The sequence below is a fragment of the Daucus carota genome, chromosome 9, assembly GCF_001625215.2.
Source record: "Daucus carota subsp. sativus chromosome 9, DH1 v3.0, whole genome shotgun sequence".
Taxonomy (NCBI): domain Eukaryota; kingdom Viridiplantae; phylum Streptophyta; class Magnoliopsida; order Apiales; family Apiaceae; genus Daucus; species Daucus carota.
The window spans coordinates 32,651,029-32,673,995 of record NC_030389.2 but is presented as its reverse complement, the minus strand read 5'-3'; the positions used below and the strand labels follow the sequence as shown (position 1 = coordinate 32,673,995).

The 22,967-nt window shown below is 32.5% G+C and overlaps 2 protein-coding genes across 2 annotated transcripts; one reads left to right on the top strand and one right to left on the bottom strand.

Annotated features, from left to right (window-relative positions):
• Positions 1–5,781: 5,781 nt before the first annotated feature.
• LOC108200311 (uncharacterized) lies at positions 5,782–8,263 on the top strand. The gene is made up of 4 exons (XM_017368420.2): positions 5,782–5,966; positions 6,589–6,786; positions 6,873–6,936; positions 7,510–8,263. Exons 2-4 carry the CDS (start codon positions 6,623–6,625, stop codon positions 7,813–7,815), a joined length of 534 nt encoding a protein of 177 aa, XP_017223909.1. The 5' UTR covers positions 5,782–5,966; positions 6,589–6,622; the 3' UTR covers positions 7,816–8,263.
• Positions 8,264–18,364: 10,101 nt separating this feature from the next.
• Positions 18,365–20,612, bottom strand: LOC108200187 (zinc finger protein CONSTANS-LIKE 16). The gene is made up of 2 exons (XM_017368242.2): positions 19,409–20,612; positions 18,365–18,794 (listed from the first exon to the last, which is right to left on the bottom strand). The coding sequence occupies exons 1-2, from the start codon at positions 20,375–20,377 to the stop codon at positions 18,570–18,572; spliced, it is 1,194 nt and encodes a 397-aa protein (XP_017223731.1). The 5' UTR covers positions 20,378–20,612; the 3' UTR covers positions 18,365–18,569.
• Between the last annotated feature and the right edge of the window lie 2,355 nt (positions 20,613–22,967).

Sequence of the window (22,967 nt, the reverse complement as noted above, 5' to 3'; positions counted from 1 at the left end):
TTGATACCAACCATCAATATCATGTCAAAACTATATTCTTTTCCCGTGTTTGGATTTGTCGACTCCAATATGACGATCTATAACTACCTTTGCTTGCAACAACTTTTGTTTTTTTAATACTGTATAAACAGCCTTCACTTATCGTTACAGAAGAACGGCATCTCCGAGTTAGAAATCGAGCAAGAGAAAGATAGTTCTAATTTTTGATATTTTTCATACAAAATTTTTAAAAAATTAGAAAAATAGATGCCGAGTTAGAAATCGAGCAAGAGAAAGATAGTTCTAATTTTTGATATTTTTCATCCAAAATTTTTAAAAAATTAGAAAAATAGAACGGAGCGATGTGAGAGGCGCCACCTACACGCCCCTCGCTTCTCCTTACCAGAAAGAGGTATGTTTGTGGTACTGTGAGAGGAGGTTGTGTTTAGATGATTCAAAACTCTACGTTCTATACGGGTATTTATAGGTGCAGATAGACTTGTTTGCTACTCTTTACCATAATTAAATAATCTGAACAAAATCAGATTAAAATTTTCAAGTTACCATATTCCATAAATAATCTGTCTTTCCCATAATTAAATAATCTGAAACAAAATCAGATTAAAACTTTCAAGCTATTATATTCCATAAATAATGTGAAACAAAATCAGATTCTGAAACTTACTTCTAATATACCCGAAACTAAAAAAGGTAGTTCTAATTTTTGATATTTTTCACCCGAAAATTTCAGAAACTTTCAAGATATTATATTCCATAAATAATCTGAAACAAAATCAGATTCTGAAACTTGCTTCTAATATACCCGAAACTAAAAAAGGTAGTTCTAAATTTTGATATTTTTCATCGAGCTATTAACCGGAAAACCCAATCAACTTATCATATTTTTGCCAAAAAACCTTTAAACTTTTCTTTTCACTAACAACCCCAATAAACTTTGTTAAAATTATAAAAAAATAAACCGTGATTAAATTTACCAATATGACTTGTTAAGTATCATTCTCTTACTCGCATCTTTTCGTACACGTGTGTGTCGTGCGTATTTTTAATAAATATATTTTTTAATTTTTTATAATAAATTAAATTTTATAATATTTTAATTTAATAAACCCACAAAGAATATCCAAGGGTTTTCATCATCTTTATCAAAGAATAAATCCTTTTATCCGTTTTTATAATTTATTTAAACTTAGTTTATATTAATTATTATGTTTAAGTCTCTAATTTCTATAAGTCGTATGTAATGTATATATTCTAGTTAACAATAATTGGCGGAGTATGATATTTGTTAGTTTTAGTTTAAAAAATAACATGAAAATATATAAGTGAAGAAGATGTCTCATTTCTTCTCTTTTAATATATTAATTTGAACTATTATAACTGGTCTACTGATCAAGTAGCTATTTAATAATCATGAGTACTTGTCGAAATTCACGGGCACGAAAGTTCGTATCAGATTATTAGTTGTACTTATTTTAAATTTTATAGTTAAATCTTCACAAAAATAATTCTTTTAATTGTTTTTACTAATTTTTGATTAGTTTAAGTCATGTTGTCAAATAAGATATGTGTTAATCATGGTTAGTCCATGTCAGGAATAAGTAACCCTGATTAAATTTTTCATAGTTTTAGTAAAGTTTATTGGGGTTGTTGATGAAAAGAAAAGTTTAAAGGGTTTTTGACAAATAAATGATAAGTTGATTGGGTTTTTTGGTTAATAGCTCATTTTTCATCCGAAAATTCCAGAAAATTAGAAAAATAGAACAGAGCGATGTGAGAGGCGCCACCTAGACGCCCCTCGCTTCTCCTTTATATAAGTATATTGATGATTGATTTAAATTTAGACGCAAATAATTACATTTAGTTATATTACTTTCTCGTTTTAATAATTTGGTGTTAAATCTTAATTTGTTGAGTATAGTTTTAGTTGAAAACTAAATCGTGTGTGTAACTAAAGTTGTATAAGTTACAACTTAATTAGTAGAATAGACGTCAAAGGTTTTAAAAATGTTTTGTTTAGAGGGACGTTAATACCGTGATAGATTGTCATAAAATTTGTTTTACATTGGTTAGCCGTTAGGTGTTACGTATATAAAATCGGATAAATTAGATAAGGCTGTTTGGACATCCAGTATTAAAAATAAATAATACTCCCTCCGTCCCACCGGGTTCTTTACGTTACTTTTCGGCACGCATTTTAAGTCTCATATAAAGTATACTTACATCATATATATATTTTTAAAAAAATTCTTGAAAAAAAGTTTGAAGTTTAAACTTTTATTCAAAAAAAGAAAAAATCAAAAATATGTTATAGAACTATATTTTACGAGAGCCTCAAAATGCGTGCAAACAGTGTACGTAAATTTCCTGTTGGGACGGAGGGAGTATATTATAACTGATGCTAACTGTTTTTAATAAAATAAATATCACTTTTAAGAAGCGTCTAACTGAATGTAAAATTATGATTCGTAATTTAACATGTTTAATGCAATATGTAATATGTATCGTTTATAATCATTTGTGTAGGGTGAATTTTCTCAAGCATGTGACTCACCAGTGCATTCGTTTCAGATTTTAATTGGCTGTTTTTAATCTATAGAGTTTAATAGATAATATGTAATATGTATCGTTTATAATCATTTGTGTAGGGTGAATTTTCTCAAGCATGTGACTCACCAGTGCATTCGTTTCAGATTTTAATTGGCTGTTTTTAATCTATAGAGTTTAATAGATAATATGTGATTTTGATTTTGTGCGGATTTTTGATGAAATGTCGCTGAGTTGATTTATTAGGATTTAAGCACAATGTTTCAAAATCTCTTGAATTTTGGTGGTATTTTAAAAAACTTAAAATACACCTGGCAATGTCACAAACTCATCATTTTATGAAATCCAGAAAAAATATCAGTATTTGAATATCATCATATTTTAATGGATTTTAAACGATTCCAATTGAATACCACCAGATTTTGAAACATAATTTAAAATCTCAATCAAATACCTTAAGATTTTAATGAAATTTTAACAATCCCTATTGAATATCCTCGGATTTCAAGAATGAAAAAAAAAATCCTTTAAAATCTCAATTTAATACAGTCCCGTCAGTTTAGGTATGATATTTCAAAACAATGAATGTTAGAGCAAATCCAATGTTAAATAAATTGACCATGATTTCATAAAAAAATAAGCTTTGATTGTAAAATATCAATACTTTTTGATATGTAATTCTAAAATATGAGCAATCATATTCAAATTTTATTGTTTTTTCACTATACATTTTTTAATTTTAGTTGATTGGATAATGTAGCAAAGATTATCATAATTATTTTATTTAAATGTAAAATCACCTATTTCATTATATCTTATAACTATTCATCATTATAATTATAATTATATATTGTAACCAGCTTTTAAACGCCGGAATATATATAATTTTTTTTTTTGAAAGCTTTAGAATATTCTACTCTAATATCACAAATAAAGCAGGCACAACAACCAACGAGATTTCTGACAAGAGCGCCACCCGCAGTGACCCGCGCCACTCAGTCAGAGTTGATTCTTTTCCGTTTATTGACTTTTCAACTTAATTTGATTATTTTAATAATATGATAGTTTTTTCAGATTGCATTAATTTTATTAATGTTATAGAAATATTTATATCACAAATTTATACTAGCCTGGACTAATTTATATGTAAATTCAATTATTTTCTGATATTCGGTTGAAAAAATTGATCAGAGCAAATCCAATAAGTTACTTGTCTCATTACCTATTAATAAATATAAAATGACGAGTCCGGGTGAGTCTTAGCGATTTACGGAATCTACTTTTAGTGTCAACTCTAATAGCAATCCCCGTTTTTTGTTGTTTATTATTATTATTATTATTATTTTAATAATAAATTTGAGGGAAAGAAGGTGGAAAAGGAGGGAAAAATTAAAGAAAGAAGGAGTGAAATGAATTTTTATTCATAAATATTGAATAGATAATGATTAAAGGTTACCTAAAAATAGGTAATGGTCGAGAAATTTGAAAATATGCTAGTGATATAAATAATCACTGTGATAGTGCTGAAGTAATATTTTTTAATACATGACCTAAATGTGAGGTTTAGGACCACATTTAGATAATCTATTGGACTTACTCTTAAAATAGAAAATAAATTTTTTCATCACCATGCTTATTGCGCCTTTAAAAACCCATCACTCAATTTTATATTTTTTCTTTTTGCTCACAAATATTAGGTTTGGAATTATTTTTTAATCACTAACGTTAGATTCAAATTTGATTATTAACATTATGTTAATCTTGATAATGTGATGTGTGTTTATATCGTTATATTTTTTGTATAATATTCATCCTTATTTATGTACAATTGATAATCACATGATTTCTTAACATGTTTGTATGATATCTAAATTGATGGTTGAACTCCACAAAAATATAGTATCACTTGACTTGATTTTGCTTGAGAATTGATTGTAGATGATAAATTGTTTGAAATCATTGATTTTAGATTGATGAATTTGTAGAATTCTAATTATAATTATTCCCGATTTTATCGGCTCATTTATGTTATTATTACTCCCTCTGTCCTTTTCTCGTAATTTTTTTTCCACTAGTTCACACGTATTTTTAGGTTATTATTTCTTATAAAACATAGTTTCATAACTAAATTTTGAGATTTTTTTTGTGTAGAATTCAAACATTAAATTTTTATTCAGAAAAAGTAATAAAATAATCTATAAATAATTTATGTACTATTTGTGTAAGCTCCGATTCTGGAGTTTTAAGTTAGAAACACTTATTCGTACCGTTTGTGTAAAAAGTCGAAAAGCACTTATAAAAAGTTAGGATTCCTAGTTTTTGTTTCATGACTTTAACGTTTTTCCCAAATACTTTAATCACTTATAAGTCTTAACTATTTCAAACTTCTACTTCAACTTTTTTACTTTAAATAATAAATACTTATTTTAAGCTCACCCAAATGCCCACTAAAATTTTACTATTTTCTAAAAGTTTTGTAATCTAAAGAAATTAGTGGGATATTTAAAAAAAAACAGTAAAAAATCCATTGTAACGGAGGGAGTAAACCTTATACTAATTATCAATCATAATCTACTTCTTCATTTCAGATAATAAATATTTTTTAAAAATTTTAACAAGTTTCACTTCAAAAAGATTTAGCCGCGGTGAAGATTATCCGACTATATGTTCGAATTTTATAATAAAAATAGATAAATGATATCGATTATGCTATGTATATATATTTGCTAAAATTTGATGATCATCTTGTGATCACGCAATGCTTTGAAACAAAAACACCATAAATATGTTTTAACCAGTAATAGAAATTAATATTTATTAAAATTATTTAGAATGTAAAAATATAAACATATAATCAATGCAAACAAAAATTTAGCTAATAATTTTAAAAATAACAAAAACTACTTGCACACAAAATATATCAGTAACAAATTGAATATTATCTAAGATAAGTATACAAATTCACTAAATTTCTGAATAAAATACACAAAATTGTAAACATTAACTTAGGGTAAATTTTAATTTATAACTTAATTAAGTATTAAATAATTTAATTTATCAGTACTATTACCTAAAGTCCCTTAATACACCTACTTTGAACGACAAATATCTTAAAGAAAAAAAAACACACTCATCTAGTCATGTTGGAACACAAACCAAACAATCAACTAAAATGTCATTTCCCCATTATTTTTATTTTTATTATTTTAAAATTCACACCTCTCTCCATCTCTCCCTATTCCCCTCTTCCCACTCTATAAATCTCTCCCAACCTCTTTCTCGTTTCCCTTTTCTTCTTGTCTATCTCTGACCAAAATTTTCCCCTTCATACACAAAAACACACCAATATTTTTCTTAGCCTTTCATATTTATTTCATTCAAATCACACCCGTACTAACTCCGCTCCTGTACAGCTCCCTTAGGTAACCTTCTATCTCCCCATCTTTTTTTTTTTTTTTTCATTTTGCACTAAATAATCTTTGTATTTTTTCATTTTATAACTTTAATTCAGCGGCTAATATCAGTTTTAAAACAGTTTACGTGTGATACTGTCTTAGATCTGACCAGTTACACAAGGGTTAACTTGTTTTTTAAGGTTAATTAGCTTAGAAACTCTGTTAATCTGCTTGATTTCGTGTCTGTAGGTTTAATTACTACATGTTTTATATGTATCTGTGCTTGTTTGAAGTGATCATGTGTATGTAACATGGAAGAACAAAGAACATAGTTATCTACAACAGATCTGTTTGATTATATGTTTTTATGTTTATATGTTAAGTTGTTTAGATGTCATAATCATGATTCAGCGTTTTGTGGTTTAATTTTATCCTACAAGTTAAATTAGCTTCAGCCTGCAAGCTGAGGGTGATTTTTTTAAGTTTGATTTGTCGTGATGCGGTTAAATTAGGCCTCGGGATATCAGATCTGGCATAAGAAATGACAATAATTGTAATTTGAGGGGTGTGATTGTGTTTTTGTTGTTTGTTTTGATTTGTTGCGGACTGTGTGGCTAATATTCTGTTTTGGTGTTCGAAAATTGGACAGGTGTTAATTTAGTGTTGTTTTAGAGAAGGAAAAAATGAATCACTGTGTCGCGGCTCGTGATGAAGTGAGGAGCTCTGTTACTGTTTCGGTTGGGGTCTCGGATAAGAGGGATACTTTGGTGTGTCCTAAACCCAGGCGACTTGGTCTTATTAACACGATGGCCAACGAGCAGATCAGATCTTTGAGATGGCATATGAGGTAAGTTCTGTGAAGTTTGTAAGTTTTTTGAATATGTTGCTTAGTTATGATGAATTATGAAAACTAAGGGTTGTTATTCCTGGCAGCTATCAGTCGGAGCTTGGTGATTCGAAACCAGGATCTGAGCTCTTGGACATCATCTTGTCCAAGGTGTGTTTTTTACTCCTGTACTTATCGTATTCTACTACAATTTGTACTTCATATTCCCCGATTTAGAATCTGCTTGTTTATATATGGAGTTTTCTGTTGATCTGTTTTTTTTATAAACGGAGGATTTTCATAACCAATAATAGTAAAGAGGTTTGAACGCTTTCGTAATGGGCTTCATTGCGTCATGTAATTTAGTGCCCATAAAAAGATATTAATAGACTTCTATGTATTAAATGATTTTCATGTGACGACGAGAGTATGATTCTGTTCACCTATTACGCACACCAAAATACGCTTGCGTGCACATACACTTGTGATTGGCCTTCTTAAATTCCGGGTTGTTATGCACAACGGCGCCCACTCAGAGTTGCTGACATCTATAACTGTGTGCTTGATTAGTGGGATATACTCTTGTACCTAAGCTTCAATAATTTTCACTTGTTGGCATGAAATCTCTTTTGAATATTGTTTTTTTTTTAATTTTTTTGAATCGATTATTTTCCACGTGTGTGAAGTTAAGTTACTTTTTCCTTTTGTTTTGCAAATAAAGATTATTGTGAATTTTCTTTGCAGGGTGCATATGCTGTGGAACAAACTTGCACTCAAGCTGCCTCGTCGCCCCCTTTTTTTTGTGGGTCGCCGCCGAGCAGAGTTTCTAACCCACTAATTCAGGATGCTCACTTTGGGGATGCAAAGGTCACCCCTGTATCCCCTAGGTCGATTCCCATTCCCTCTGGCGTGTCTTCTTCCCCTTCTTCATCTGCAAGGAAAGGAGCATGTGGCAGGGCAAATTTTGGTAACAAGCCAGCTGTGAGAGTTGAGGGGTTTGATTGCCTAGACCGGGATAGGCGCAACTGCAGCATCCCTACAATGGCTTAAACCTCTCAGAGTGTAAACTTCTTAAAAGAGTACATAGAAAATTAAGATTGAGAACAAAGGTAAACTTGAGTAGTAGGAGAGAACAAAGAAAAAAAATTTAATATTGCATTTTCATGAGAGCAGGAGAGTTAAATTCCTTTTCTTAGTGTATATATGTTTATAATAGTCTGTCTGTAAATGTGTCTGTAAGAAATTAGAGAGTAATTAACCGAAATAATCCAGAGGTCTTTAGGTGTTTGCTTTTGTTGGAGAGTGTAAGGGTAACCCTCTTGTAATGTAAGTATGAGTAGAGGGGAATTTCAAATTCACATCCTTCCGGGGAGTAAAAAAAATTTACTACCCGGCTTTCTGTAGAAAATTTGTAGAAGATGAAGTCGGGTAATGGAGTCAGCTTTTGTAATCATTTTACCTTGTAATCGTATATATCAATGTATCTATGTGTTTTTTATCTGTTGTGTTCATCCTAATTGCCTCTCTTCCATTGAATCGTGAAAGACTATTAGATTGGTTTTACTATGTAGCTCATAATGTGCAAATTTTGTACATTGTGGATTATGTTCATGAGTTCATCTTCTCTTCCTTTGGACTGTTTTCGTCTTTGGTTTTTGACTGTTTGTTTTCAAATTAATTGTTGTCCGTAAATGTTCTATCGATTAGTTCAGATTCATGATCTTTAGAACAGTGGTGGTTATACATTTATATATACTTTTAATATCTTGACGGTCATACATCTTGAGGGGCTTGCTCTGAATCACAAATTGGTGACCTGCACAGCTAAGAACCAAGAGCATCATTTATTCTGCTATATCTTCGAAAAATGTCTTTGAATTTTGCTTGTGTTCATCAATTACAAACAGAGCAGCACCTGTCTCTATGTTGTACGTCGAATCACGAAAGTGGAGAGTTGAAAGTCATTGTTTCGTATTGACCAAGTGTGGGGGATTTGAATTTACAGGGATCTAACTCCGATCTCATACCAAGGTGAAACACGGGAACGGACTATATTATTCTGACCGACTTATTGAGTTGTCACAATGTTGTCGGTCTTAACTTATTTCTGAAATAATTATGTAAATGACCGGTGGCATACTAAAAATGGAAAAATAAAAATACTAGAAATGGAAAAATAAATTTTTGTTGGTCTGCTTATTTTTAAGTATTTATGCATATACATGAACGTTATCATGAAATTGCTTTATATTAAGATTTTGGTGTTTTAAGATTCGGTGTGTCTATGGACACACAATAAGCACTAACTCCCATTAGTTTACGTCAAAAAAAAAAAAAACCTCCTACGAGTTTGATGCATTTTTAGTAGTCATCTAATCATAAATAAGGATGACCCCTGCATTTACACCAAGTCTACCAAAGAAAATCCACCAAACTCATCAAATTTAGTGTATAATGTGTGCCTATGGTCATACATAGGGGTGTAATTCGGGCCGAGCGAGCCGAGTTTCAAGCCGGACGTAATCCGAGCCGAAGTTAATCGCGCCGAGCCAGCTCGTTTAACTAATCGAGCCTAAATCCCTGCCCGAACTCGACTCGTTTAATTGCACGAGTCGAGTCGAGCCGTCTCATTTAGCTAAACGAGCCGGTTTTAGCGAGTCGGGCGAGCCGGTTCGTTTAATTTTACACTTAATCGATCTAAACCTCTCCCCGAACTCGGCTCGTTTAATTTCACGAGTCGAGTCGAGCCGGCTCGTTTAATTAAACGAGTCGGAACCTTTGCCTGAGCTCAGCTTATTTGAGCCTAGTTAAACGAGTTTGAGCCAGGTGAGTTCGCGAGCCGCTCGACTCGAATTACAGCTCTAGTCATACACTAGAAAGACTCTTTAAGATTTGGTTGTCCATCAGTTTCGAGAAAAGGCTCCGGGTGACACAAAATCCACAAATAATGCTCAAAATAGTTGTATTGAAATAAATGACGTCAAATATAATTAACGTCAGATAATCCAATATTCTACTTTTTAGACAAAACCACTAGATTGTGTTATGTTTATGTGTAAAAAAATGTACAAAACGCAACACGATCTAACATTTTAGAAACAAAACACAACACGATCTGGTGTTCAGAATTTCAAAACGCTAGATCATATAGCGTTAAGAAGAAAAAGAAGATATACGTCAGACAATCTAGTATATTGCAAAATGACACGTCACGACCATCTTCTCCACTATTTGGGATCATTTTTCTTGAAAATTATGATAGTGAAGAGCAACACCCTCATTTTTCTAGCTTATTTTTAAAATTTTGGCGCACAGGAACATTATTGTGTTATCTGGCAAATATGACTCATTTTATGATTTTTATTGTCCATCATCTTTTAAGATGGACATATTATTAATAATCAATTATTCTAAATCAACATTGATATGTAAATTGGAATGATAAATATATATTAAATAATTAATTCTGAATATATTATATAAATATAATTATTTTTTCTCGAAATAATTCATCATTTTCATAAAAAAGTCATCCCAGATATGCCTAATAATTTTTCCTCTTTTTGTTCACGCAGTTTGCAGGCTATTGCGTGAGCTCGTGGGTTTACCCAGTGCGCACCCGAAAGGTAATGACTGCGGGTTCCTACGTTAAAAAATAAATAAATAATTTTTCCGCTTTATGTAATTATCTTTTCCAAGTGCAATCAAAAATCTTAAATAAAATCCCGACTAGCCATAAGATACTCATTTAAAAACTCCTTAAGAGCATTTCCAGCAGCTTAGCTATATGGTGTCTTAAGCTATTATAATAAGAAATATGACATAAAACACAACTCCAGCAGAATCCTAGCGGTTCCTTAAAAAGTTAGGATGCCCACTTCATTCCTCATTTTTAAGGATTGTGGAACCATTCCTCATACTATTTTGAACAATAAAATATCCATTTCTCTCCTTTCCCCCCTTTTCCCCTTATTTCTCTCTCCTACTTACAAGTTGAATATAATGTTATAATAATAATAGGGAATACAAATAGAATGCTGTTGGAGTTCCCGTCCAATAAAATGTAGTAATCCCTTAAAAAATAATGTAGTAATCCCTTAAAAAATGCATATTTTATTATATATTTAAGTCACATTGTAGGACTCTGCTGGAGATGCTCTAATATACTCAATATCTGACTCAAAAGTTCAAAAATGATTAAATACGGAATTTAATTTAACTTAGCTTTAGAAACATGACCCGATTTTATACGTGGACAGAAATTGTTCGAGTACATGAATATAGAAAATTACGATTGCGTGCGATTTTTATCCAAATATGCAAGTATACGTAATCAAACAAGCAACCTACGTACTCTTTTTTTTTGACAAGAAAAAAGATTACTTTCATTCATTTAAATCCCTCATACAAAGAGAGACCACCTCAGATGGGGCAGTAGCCTCGATAAAACTACAATCAGAGAAATAATAGGATTGCCTTGCTAAGCAATGTACTACCTTAGCAAGTACTACTCTATTTGCTTATCGTTTAACGAAACAAAAATCAGCATCTACTTAATTAGTTAATTCATATGCATTCCTACTTTTGTAGCAGCAAACTTGAAATGAAGATTATTATAATTCAGAAAAAAGCCTTAGAATTAGCATACCAACCCCATTTAGAACATGTTACTTGTGCCCGAAATATACAACAGTCCACATTTAAACAACCCATAATCCTGGTATCCTTTTCTTTAATTTTTTTAGTACACCATGCATCTAGAATAGAAATTCGCACACCCTCCAAAGTATACAACGACTGGACCACTGGTCGTAACCAAAAAAAACATGGCAAGACCCTTTGTTCTTACCGGTCTCCTGCAATTTTACCGCACGTATCAAGCCTCAGTCCAAGTGCAAACTATACCCGGGGACGTCAGGGGCGAATTTATAAATATTTTCTTAGGAGGGCACGAAACAAATTTTCGAAAAACATTTATATATTTTTTAATATTCAGGAGGTACTTCTGTAATTTCATAAATTTTAGAATGATGGGAAAATGTAGAAAAAAAATTAGGGGCACGTGTCTTCCCGTTCTCTTATGTTGTGTTTGGTTGGGGTGAATGATTCTGGAAGGAATGGAATGAAAAATGAACTATCTTATAGATGATTTTGAAGAAATTTCATTTTTTTCTCCATTCCATTCCCTACATCATATGCTAAATATCACCCATTCCATTTGAGATGGAATGCTCCATTCTCTCACATCCTCAATTTTTTCTCAAATCTTATCGTAGCAATTTTGTACTCTTTCAAATTTTTTCAAAACTTCTAACTATCTCAAGTAGGAGATGAGATAGATACTTAAATAAAGATGGTAAGGTGACCTCAAGAGGCCAAACAAAGTAACAAACCCGTACCTACTTAACCTTGCGAATATCTCAAAGGCCAATACATACAGACCACAGTCATCAAGCAACTGTCCATATAAAACGACAACATTTATTAACTTAATTTTGTGCAAGCAGGATCCATAAAATCAGTAGTATTTCACAAGCTTTTCCGCCTTTCAACAAAACACATATGAACCTTACTCCCTCAGTTAAAAGTTTGCACGTATTTTAACTTTATTATAAATTATACTTTTGTAATATTTTTTTAATAAAAATTTAAATGTCAAACCTTTATCAGAAAGTTTTTTTTAAAAAATATTATGAAACTATATTTTATAGAAGTTTAAAAATACATGTCAAAAGGTAAGGTAAAGAATCTGTTAGGACAGCGAGTAATATTTACACCTAACGATGGCAAAGTTAGAAATTTGAATGCAAACAAATTAAAACGGAAAATATTACAAATATCATAAAATATATGAGGGGTAATAAACGTGCGAAACCTGCAAAAATTAACATATAATTAGATATTTAGACTAATTTTCTTAATTTTATTGCTGGAAAGCGACATACCCTGCATATCAAAAAGTTTATTACACGTGTTCACAATTTTTGGACGGAAAATTAATATTTAGAAGAATAAAGTAGCATAAAACGGAACAATATTAGTAGAATAAAGCAGCAAGCATAAGTTATGGTAGACAATAAAAAGAAGCAAAAAACATGTGCCCACCATTTTGCATTATTTAATATCAACAATAATTAAACTCTTTTCTTTACATGAACTTGGTCAAGGTTTCCGTTTTAGAAAACGACCCCCTCCCTTGGCCCCCGCATAAATAAAGGTTATAAGCATTTTTCGTGCCTGTCGAAATATAATTATTTTAACCTCTTAAACAAAAAAATATCATTATTTTAAGTAAGAGTAGGGTTAGATATTCGCTCTAAATATTATGACAGACACATAACTAATTTTAATTAATTAATTTGTGTACACACAAAATTTATTATTATTAGTGAGACTTGAGAAATATTTGATTTTTTTTGAAATATTTAACATTTCTTAATGTGATATATATTATAAATTTATCACAACAATTATATATATATATATATATATATATATATATATATATATATATATATATATATATATATATATATATATATATATATAGAGTCCTACTCCAATAGAAACTAAATTAGCCTAAAAACTAAAAACCAGTTTCTGGACATTTTTTATCACTATTTTTAACTACAGAAATCACTAATTTGTACATAACATATCACTAATTTATATATAGCATATCTCGCGAATATAAATATATACACACACGTATATGCAACGTATATGACCATCATCTTCACCTAAATCGTAATAATGGACCTCTTACCACCATTACCAGACGTTTCAATGACTTGCCACCATTGTTTATCATCACTAATAATCACATACACTTTCCATCATTACTTACAAAACTAACGACTACTTACCGTCATCATACAACTTCTCTTGCGGCTTCCTACCGCCAAGAACCTTCCTACGGATGAAATTGATCATCTATAATCGATTATCAATAGTTTAGATAAGTAGATTTTCTCAATTTTGATAATAAAAATCGCTGTTTACATACTGTATAAAAACAGTGATTAGTGCAGTATAAATTAGTGATACCCGTAGTTATAAATAGTGGTGGGGAAACTGGTTTTTAGTTTTTATTTTAAGAGTGGTTTCTATTTGATCATGAGCCTATATATATATATATAATTATATAGAGATTATACCGTTACAACATATGTTTTTTTTGAAGAAAAGGAGATAATTCAATAAATAATAGCCATACGGCATCTACAAGAATGATCGAGTTGAACAAACATAGAAAAAATTAACATGCCTGTCTTCATACCTAAGATGAGACAAATAAGCGATGTTGAAATTGACGATGGTACATGTATAAATCCTTTCTCTGTGTTCACCATCTTTTCCAAAAACTCCGTTTGAGCTATCGACCACAAATGCAATTCCCGAAAGACTTTATCGATGAATCCAAACCACTCTCACAAAAGGAGAGAAAAATCACACACTCTCACCGGGGAGAGAAATCAAACTATAATCAAAACAAACTAAAACAATTAGATCTGCACCACGACGCTCAGGAGATAATCGATCCACTCACAAATCCAAAAAGGCTTCTGGAAGCGAATAGAACGAAAATCGAAAGTTTCGGTGATATAGATCTAAGAAAACTTTCTCCGAATATGGAGATTTATTAAGAAACTCAATGAAAAAGCAAGAACAATCAAAAACTAGCAATCAAACGAAAAGATTTGGGGCTTTCCACCGGAAACCGATGGAAGCCCCGTCGGAGATGAAAAGAGGAGGCGGCTAGAGAGAAGAGAGAAAAAGAAAATTAGGGTTTTGTAAATAATCCCGTTACAACATATGTTATCGGAAGATTGCAAATCTTCTCTCACAATTGCGTTAATCGATTTTTTGTTCACCCTATGCAATTGCGTGTGTTAAAAACGTTTATCAATAAGGGAAAATTTATACAAGCGACGAAATTAGAATTCAAACGATCCGAATCATTATTTTCCCTGTGGATTCATTTGTTTCTTGGTGTGTTTCTAGCAACGTGCAACACACCAACAGTGCTACCCGGCGCTTGGAGGTGTAAACCTGTGTATGTACAGAGTGACTAATCCTTTTTTGTATAGGGATTTTAAAATACTACTAGAAGAGTTTCATACGATAAGATTTTTATTAATGTTTGGAAAACCCAACCTTGACTAGAAGACAAATCTCTGTCACGTGAAGACGTGGTCATTGATTTTTCTAATCTTCACACATCACCATTCACCATGCATAACCAAGTCCCCAAATTTTATTTTCGGTCCAAATTAACTTCACCCCTTCCTTTATTTATAGCTACGTGTTCCCCTATGATTTTTGTCACAACCATACTACATGCACAGATAAACTCATATTTCTTCCGTCTCAAATTAGTTGTCTTGTTTTAAATTTGTGGTGACGGAAATGGGGGAATGGATTAAGGAAGAGGAGGTGGTGGGAGGAGAAAGGGCGGATTTTGTGGCGGTGGAGGCGGGGGAGGTGGAGTTGATGGAGTGGGAGGAGTGGTGCAGTAGCAGCAATGTGTGGATGGTGGGGGATGAGCAAATGTCATGGGGTACAAGTTGGTGGCCTTGTTGGGATATTGAGTTCATGGGGGAAGCTTATGATGATTTGTATAGTGATGTTGTTTGGGATGATGATATTTGGGATTTGAAGGGCATTAAGGAGGTTCCAAACTAATATATTCAGACATACCAGAGTTGCAACCTCTCTGTTTTTTTCGTGTGTACATCTTACTCTCCCCGGATTTCGGTTTGAAGTATATCTCTCTTTCGCCGGACGTACCAGAGTTTCAGAGTATGGTTTAGTATAGTGAGATACATATCTGATATGGAATCTATCAACTCGATTCGATTTTTTTGCATTTGCAGTAGCAGATGTTGCATTCGACTTGGAATCGGTGGATGAAATCCAGAAAAATGTACCAGTGTTTTTGTAATCCAAGGTTCCATGTACCTGGGTCTTTTCATTTTATCATTGTATCGAGTCCTGGTGATTTCTGAATACTATTTTGAGCCCGTTAGAGGTTTAGACTGTTTAAAACTTATGATTTAACGTGACTTAATGTGATAAATTTAAGGGTTTAAAATCTCCGTGTTAGATAAATTTGACTCATTAATAATTTATAAGTTAGTAGAAATGTAATAAAAAGAGTGATATATCATATATGAGTAACCTGTGACTTTTGCGTTAAAATTAAGTTAATGAAAGAGTACCTCAAACTAACTTATTGTTTTAAGTCGATTTCTAACCTTTTTCTAAATCGACTTCTGCTTATTAGACGAACAAACATTTTTTAGTTTTAAATTAAAAATAACTTAAAATCCGGGGTCAAAACCCACACAAACATACTCTTTGTCGCAAAGAAAAGCCATTATATCCGAGTCTTAACAAGTTTTGAATATCTTCGGATCACAAAAAATGAGCTTCTAACAATCAACTTTTCGATTTTAATAATTTCTGAATACTTCTGCAAAGATGAGTTTCTAATAATCAACTTTTCGCTATCGTGGTATGTAATGCGAATCAAATGTATAGATGAAGTTAGAAAACAAACAAATAGATATATTATTTTATCACCAACAATCACTACATGTCAATCCTCTATAATTCCAATTATCTTGTGTTGGAGAAGCAAGTAAGAAATTCAAAACAAGATTACAATCATACAATTCAAAGGAATAAAATGGAAAATGCAAAGGTTTATACATCAGCCGAACAACATAAAGGATAAATCGACAAACAGATTGATCTTCACATTTACTCTGGCCGGTGAGTAATGAAACTGATGCATGATGAATGTTGTCGAATCCGATAACACGCACGTAGGCCTGGGGGTACACCTTGACGCGCTCATCAAGCTCCTTTAACACCTGCGATGAGTCGGTGCATCTGAACATAGGCGGCTTCCACATGACCCAGAATCGTCTGTCATAGTATCCGAGGGACTTGTTGTACTCACGATAGACGAAATCATGCTACATTTGATCAATATGAGACAATTTATATGAACATTTCCAAACAAGGAACCCATCCACTACGGAGAAGCTAGTCGACTTCCTTGGCCAATTGCGGTTAGAGGAGGAAGGTATGAGAGGGTCTCAAACTTCTTCATGTTTATTGGTGGCCATACCTGTGCCATTTACACAATTAGCGCCACCTCTCTTCGCGATAGAAGCCTCGAGGTCCAGAGCATAAATTTAAGTGAAAATACTAATGTCCTAGCATATTTGGTCTCGAAAATCACCAATTTTAACAGCAAGAATTCATGTTTTAAGTAATATCACTACTACCACTTAGACAAGTTAATTCAATTGAAATCCTATAAGTGAATTACATCATTTCTAACACTACAAGGAAAGCGGTAAGCGGTCATTTTCGACCGGTGAAATCTGGTCGAAAAAGCTTATTTTCGACCGCATTTCCGCAGTCGATAATAAGCTGGTCGAAATTACGTCTCCGGTCGAAAATAATTATTTTCAACCATTTTCGACCGCCCAAATTTTCATCCTTCGCCTTGAAAAAATTTGAAGTTTTTCGTTTCCCGCTCAAAATTTGAAAATTTGGTCGAAAATATAAATTCGACCGCAATTTAAAACTCCCGCCAATATCTGGTCGAATGTAATTTCAACCGTTTTCGGTCAAAATTATCTTTATTGTTAAAATTAACTGGTCGAAAATATTTTACCATTCATTTTTTTTGGGTCAAATTTTTTACGCTATTAGATCGAAATTATTTTACCATTTATTTATTCCGGTCAAATTTATTATGTAATTATCAAAAAAAATCTGGTCATATAGACCTCTGCCTACCTGTACAAACCCAAGAAATGAAAAAAAAGAACAAACACAAATTGCCAACATCCAAATATCCTTAAACCAAATTCAACGTACAAATATCTTTAAACCAAATTCAACAGACAAGAGTAAGACTTAAAGACACACTGCCATGGCAATTCGGTCGAAAATATAAATTCGACCAGAAACGGTCGAATATATATATATATATATATATATATATATATATATATATATATATATATATATATATATATATATCGACCAAAGTCGGTCGAATTTGTGTTTTTGACCGACTCTTGTCGAATTTATATTTTTGACAGTTTCTGATCGAATTTATATTTTCGACCGAATACGATCGAATTTATATTTTTGACCAGAAACATCCTCAAAAAGTTTTAAATGTAAAAGTGCGGTAAAATTCGCGCCACCAATTATTTTTGACCGGAGCTTATTTTCGACCAAACACATAGGCGGGATAAACTAAGGCACAGAGTCAAAAATAGGCGGTCAAAATAAGTTTATTTTCGACTATATACGGTCGAATTCATTATTTTCGACCAGTTATTTTTTACTGGGATTATTTTCGACCAAAAACTATCGAAAATTAGTGTCCGATCGAAAGTTCTGGTCGCAAATAGCCACTTTTTTTAGTGTAAAGTACTTCTAGTCCCGAAATACTTTTAGTCGAAAGATATATTTTAAGTTGCTAAAGTATTATTATTGTTTAGTTGCGAATAAAATCTGCCATCAACAATGTTATTTATGATGAAAAAGGTGCTAAATTTCTATCATAAAAAGCTGAATGTTTTGTAGTAGCATTGATTTTAAAAGATAATTATACGTAGGACAAGAGTTTGAAGCAATTTACAGCGAGAAATGCATATAGATATGTACATTATATATGAAAAAGTGGTATATATCTTCCTATAGCTTCCAGTAAATGAGTAGATTTACCCCACTACAATTTGGCTGCAAGCATGAGAGAAATTAACTAGCAACTAAGCTGCATTATCAATTGGCCTCTTAACAAACCTTCCTTTGATTCTAGGCCTCTTCTCTGCATTTAGTTTCCTCACTTCATACCTTATTTTCTTGCAAAACAGTCTTCTTCTTCTCTTCTCTCTGTACCTTAATACTCTTGCTTCTCTCCCTCCGTCCGCCATTAAATTACTGCTTCCCCCCATCTCTCCGTACGCCTGATTATCAACTCCTCCACATACCTCCTGTAAAATTTGAATAATTCTCGTCAGATGACATGAAACCATTTCGTTTGTTTACGTTTTTGTAAGTTTCAAAAGGAAGTTGCATTTGTATTTCTCCGCCTTTATTTCTGTGAAATTGACCTTTACTAATAAGTTTCGTATGTATTTCTCCCCCTTTTAATTTTTGTTGATAATTAAACAAACTCGTACCCCATCATTTACGAGATTTGTGCTTAAAATCGGTGTATGCTCTTGTACTAAGTTCAACTAACCCTTCTGATATGGACTAGCCAACAACAGAAAGTTACTAAGCTAGACATTACATGCATAGTCTATATGATTTATCTCAGAAAATGTAATTTACAATAAGAACCCTTTTCTATATATTTTACTATAAAATTTTAATTAAATAGCTACATGAAGTGAAGTACATTTAATCTCGATTAAGTAATAATCAATAAAGTAAGATATTTCTATGGTCCTAACTAATGTAGGCGGTGTATTTTTATTTTAAATAAAGTAAAAAACTCGTAGTAATATTTTCATTGGTCTCGACGTTATTACTTTAAAGAGGCTTAACTGTGCTGCCTAATACTGTACAGTAAATTGAGTGACAAGGAAAAGAATCATTTTACCATGAAATCAGCTGGCCAGAAATCATTAAGGTCCAGTTCCGGCCGCCCTTCACCGATCACCCACGGTCTCTTTTGATCAGCCCAAGCAGAAATGACCCCTTCGTAATCAAGCGCCAACAAACGATTCCTCTTCTTTCCTATCAATTCATCTCCATTTCTGACGACAAATTCTTCGTTCTCCACACATGTTCCACCGTTAGCTCCTGCTTCATTATCTTCTGCACAATTCTCCGTGGACTCGTAGTCATCGAAATTCAGCTCAAATTTTTCCGTAATATCAATCTCACCAATATTTATCCCCATTGTCACTGCCGTGTCTTTATTTTCTTCGAGCTTCACTGTTTCGATACTTCTGTCACAACTTTCCACCAAGTCCTTCTCTCTGCAATTTAAAAACCCTAATTTTTCCATATCGAATGACTCCTCGTCTAAACCTTTGCCTAGTAAGCTTTCAACATCAGCTGCGAATTCCTCGATATCATTGTTCGATTCACTCAACCCGCGCAAACTATACTTATCATAATTTATCGTTCCATCACTTTTTTTGCCTTGTTTCGCAAGGCACAGCTGATCAGACAACAGGTCCAAATTCGGGACTTGATAAAGAAGCTGTTCCTGCTCATCATTCTCCTCAAACGAATTCTCATCCTGACCCATCTCTGGCACGAGATGTATCGGGTTTTTCTGCACGCCTTGCAATTTTGATTTTCGAGGCGTTCGAGGTTTTCTTGTAAATCCATTATGCCAGGACGGCTCCACGGAACCACGTTCCGTGGAAGCCGTCTTTAGGCGTACTCTTTCGTGTCTCCCCGCTAAAAGATTCGCCGAGTGAACAGACGAATCACAAGCTTGGCATAAAAAAGCATCATCGGCGGCACAATACCACCGAGCCCGCTTCTTTATGCAACCATCGCAAGCTCTAGCCGTTTTGCCACCTACTGCACTGGCCAATTTTTTGCTAGAAATCATCGATTCAATCCAATAAATCTCCGATTTTTCAAGTTTTCCGAACAACCTTGAAAGAAAACAATTAATGTAGCAGAAAAATTAGGACAAACGAGTGTGCACTTTAATCAGAGAATTTGCGAAATAATTGTGAACTGAAGTGTCAGCAATGACTCAATGAGGTTGATTTCATGCACTTTTCAGGGCCTTAGTGGAACTTCTGATTATTACCAGGATATATATTACTAAAATTGCAGATAATCTGATGCACTTTTCATGAGACAAGTGCACATTATTTGGATTATTAGGACCCACCGAAAGGCCTTATCTATTTTCTAATTGGTTAAAAATATAAATATTATCTAGTTTCTGATTTCTAATTGGTGACATGTCAATTCACGGGATTTCCATTGCTGTGGATGAGAAATAAGTCTCTGATCTAGTTTTTTGTTGTCAATTTCTTGCTTGCTAGATGTGAAAGTGACCCATTTTGTTAGATTGTCCCCTTGTTTTTATTTACCTCTTAAGTAATTTGTGTCAACAAATTATAATTCTTCTGTTTGGTACAGATTGAGGTGTTGCCCCGTACTCAAAACACACTGTGCTTTACTAGCTGGTTGGCTGTGCTTGGAATCTGTCAATATTGGAAGTGATTAAAGTTGATCAGAAAAATTATTGAAATGATATCAGTTTTTGGCATAATCGATAAATAATATAAAGGTGGATTAGGCATGTAAGCAGGGGCGGATCTAGGAATATTTTCCTAGGGGGGTATCAAGCAAATTTTCGAAAAACATCTATATATTTTCAGATTTTCAGAGGACACTTATATAATTTTGTAAAATTTATAAAGGTGAAAAGACGTTAAATTTTTTTTAGGGAGGACACGTGTCCCTACGTGCCTATTACTAGATCCGTCCTTGCATATAAGTATCTAAATTACATAATTTGTCATCGCAAGATAAGATAAGTATTTTAGGATGAACTATTCGTTGCAACTTTACTCATCATCCGAGTGCAACTGTGAGGAGGCCTACCATGATGTTGAACGTGCTACGCTTTTACTGAACTTGTGAAGTTGTGGCGTTTCGCTTAATTTGCTACTCGAGCAAAAACTACGGAAATTTTCCGTCATAACTTGGCAAATAATGATGGATTTAGGCTTAAATAACCTCTATAAAAAAGGGTGATTAGATATACTGTTGCGGGAATTTCTGAGTCTAATCACCGAAATTATTAACACTTATCCTAGTGAAAAATACTTACTTCCTTTTGGTATTGTTGGCACAGACAACGATAATTTTTCGAGACTTTTCTCAATATTGACTTTTGAATCACAATTATTTTTAATAAAACAAACACTCTCATCTTTCTGAAAAAAACTATTTTTAGCATTATCGGAAAACTGTGACAGATTTCAGTATTAAATATCATCAAAATTATGCTTATAACTTGAAAAGTTAAAATATGTAAACATAAAGCCTACGCTAAATCAAATTACCTCCAACTATTAGAGTCAGCTAAATATTTGTAGGGTTAAATAAAATTTACACCGCAAAATTATTGCATGTTTAATGGAATGAATCAAAACAGGAGTGTGAAAGCTGCGAAAAGGTAGAAATGGTTTCCTGCCTACTTATTGTCAGAAGTCAAGTACAAATGCTTGAATAAAATACAGTCATACAGATTACTACTACAAAACAATACAAGCATTTGGCCGAGGTTTAATATCAACAGATAGGTTTTGTACTAATGGATAATCTTGACGTGGAAACCTCATCCTACCTTGCATATGTGGGAATTTCAAAGACTTTCTACGGGTGTGCCCGTGACTAATACCCTGCTGGCTTATCCACTTTTTAGTTCAGTTCCTTTTCACCAATGAAGTAGGAAAAAAGTTTACAAATTTCTTTTAAGGAATATATAGTTTCGATAAACTACAAATTCTTTACAAACACTTTTCATTACATATTTTTAAAGTGTCTCCAAAAGTATTCTAATTTAGAGCATTTCCGAACATGCAAACCCGTAATGATAATATCTTATGTGTGGCGGTTCTCAGTAATGAAGCACTTCAATACGTAATATGTAAAAAAAGAATTCTTAGCAAAAAAATGGAGATAAGTTCTTACCGATGATTATATCTAGTTAATTTCTAATATATGTAATCAAATATATAAGTGCCAATACATTTTGAATTGTACATCTTTTTTGGTGTCCGTATATTAGTCAATTCGGCGAAAATGTTGTTAGTTATATATAATATTGAAAAGTCAATTATAATGATTTGGGACATACACACGTAATGTTATCGCCAACAATATTTTTTTATGATGTCTATAGTAAAGTAAGATTTTATATACACTTCAGGCTAATTAATTGGGATAATAATCTTCACAAATTATCACTTATTACATATATTTTCTGCTTTCAAATAATACATGTACGACCGTCGGCATCTATCTATATATACTATACTACTATTAAAGACGAAATATTAAAAGTTTGGTCGGTCGGTACTTGGGCCGAAAATATGGGCCTATCTATATAACTATAGTATTAAAGCCGAAACATTAAAAGTTTGATCGGTCGAACTTGGGCCGAAAATACGAGC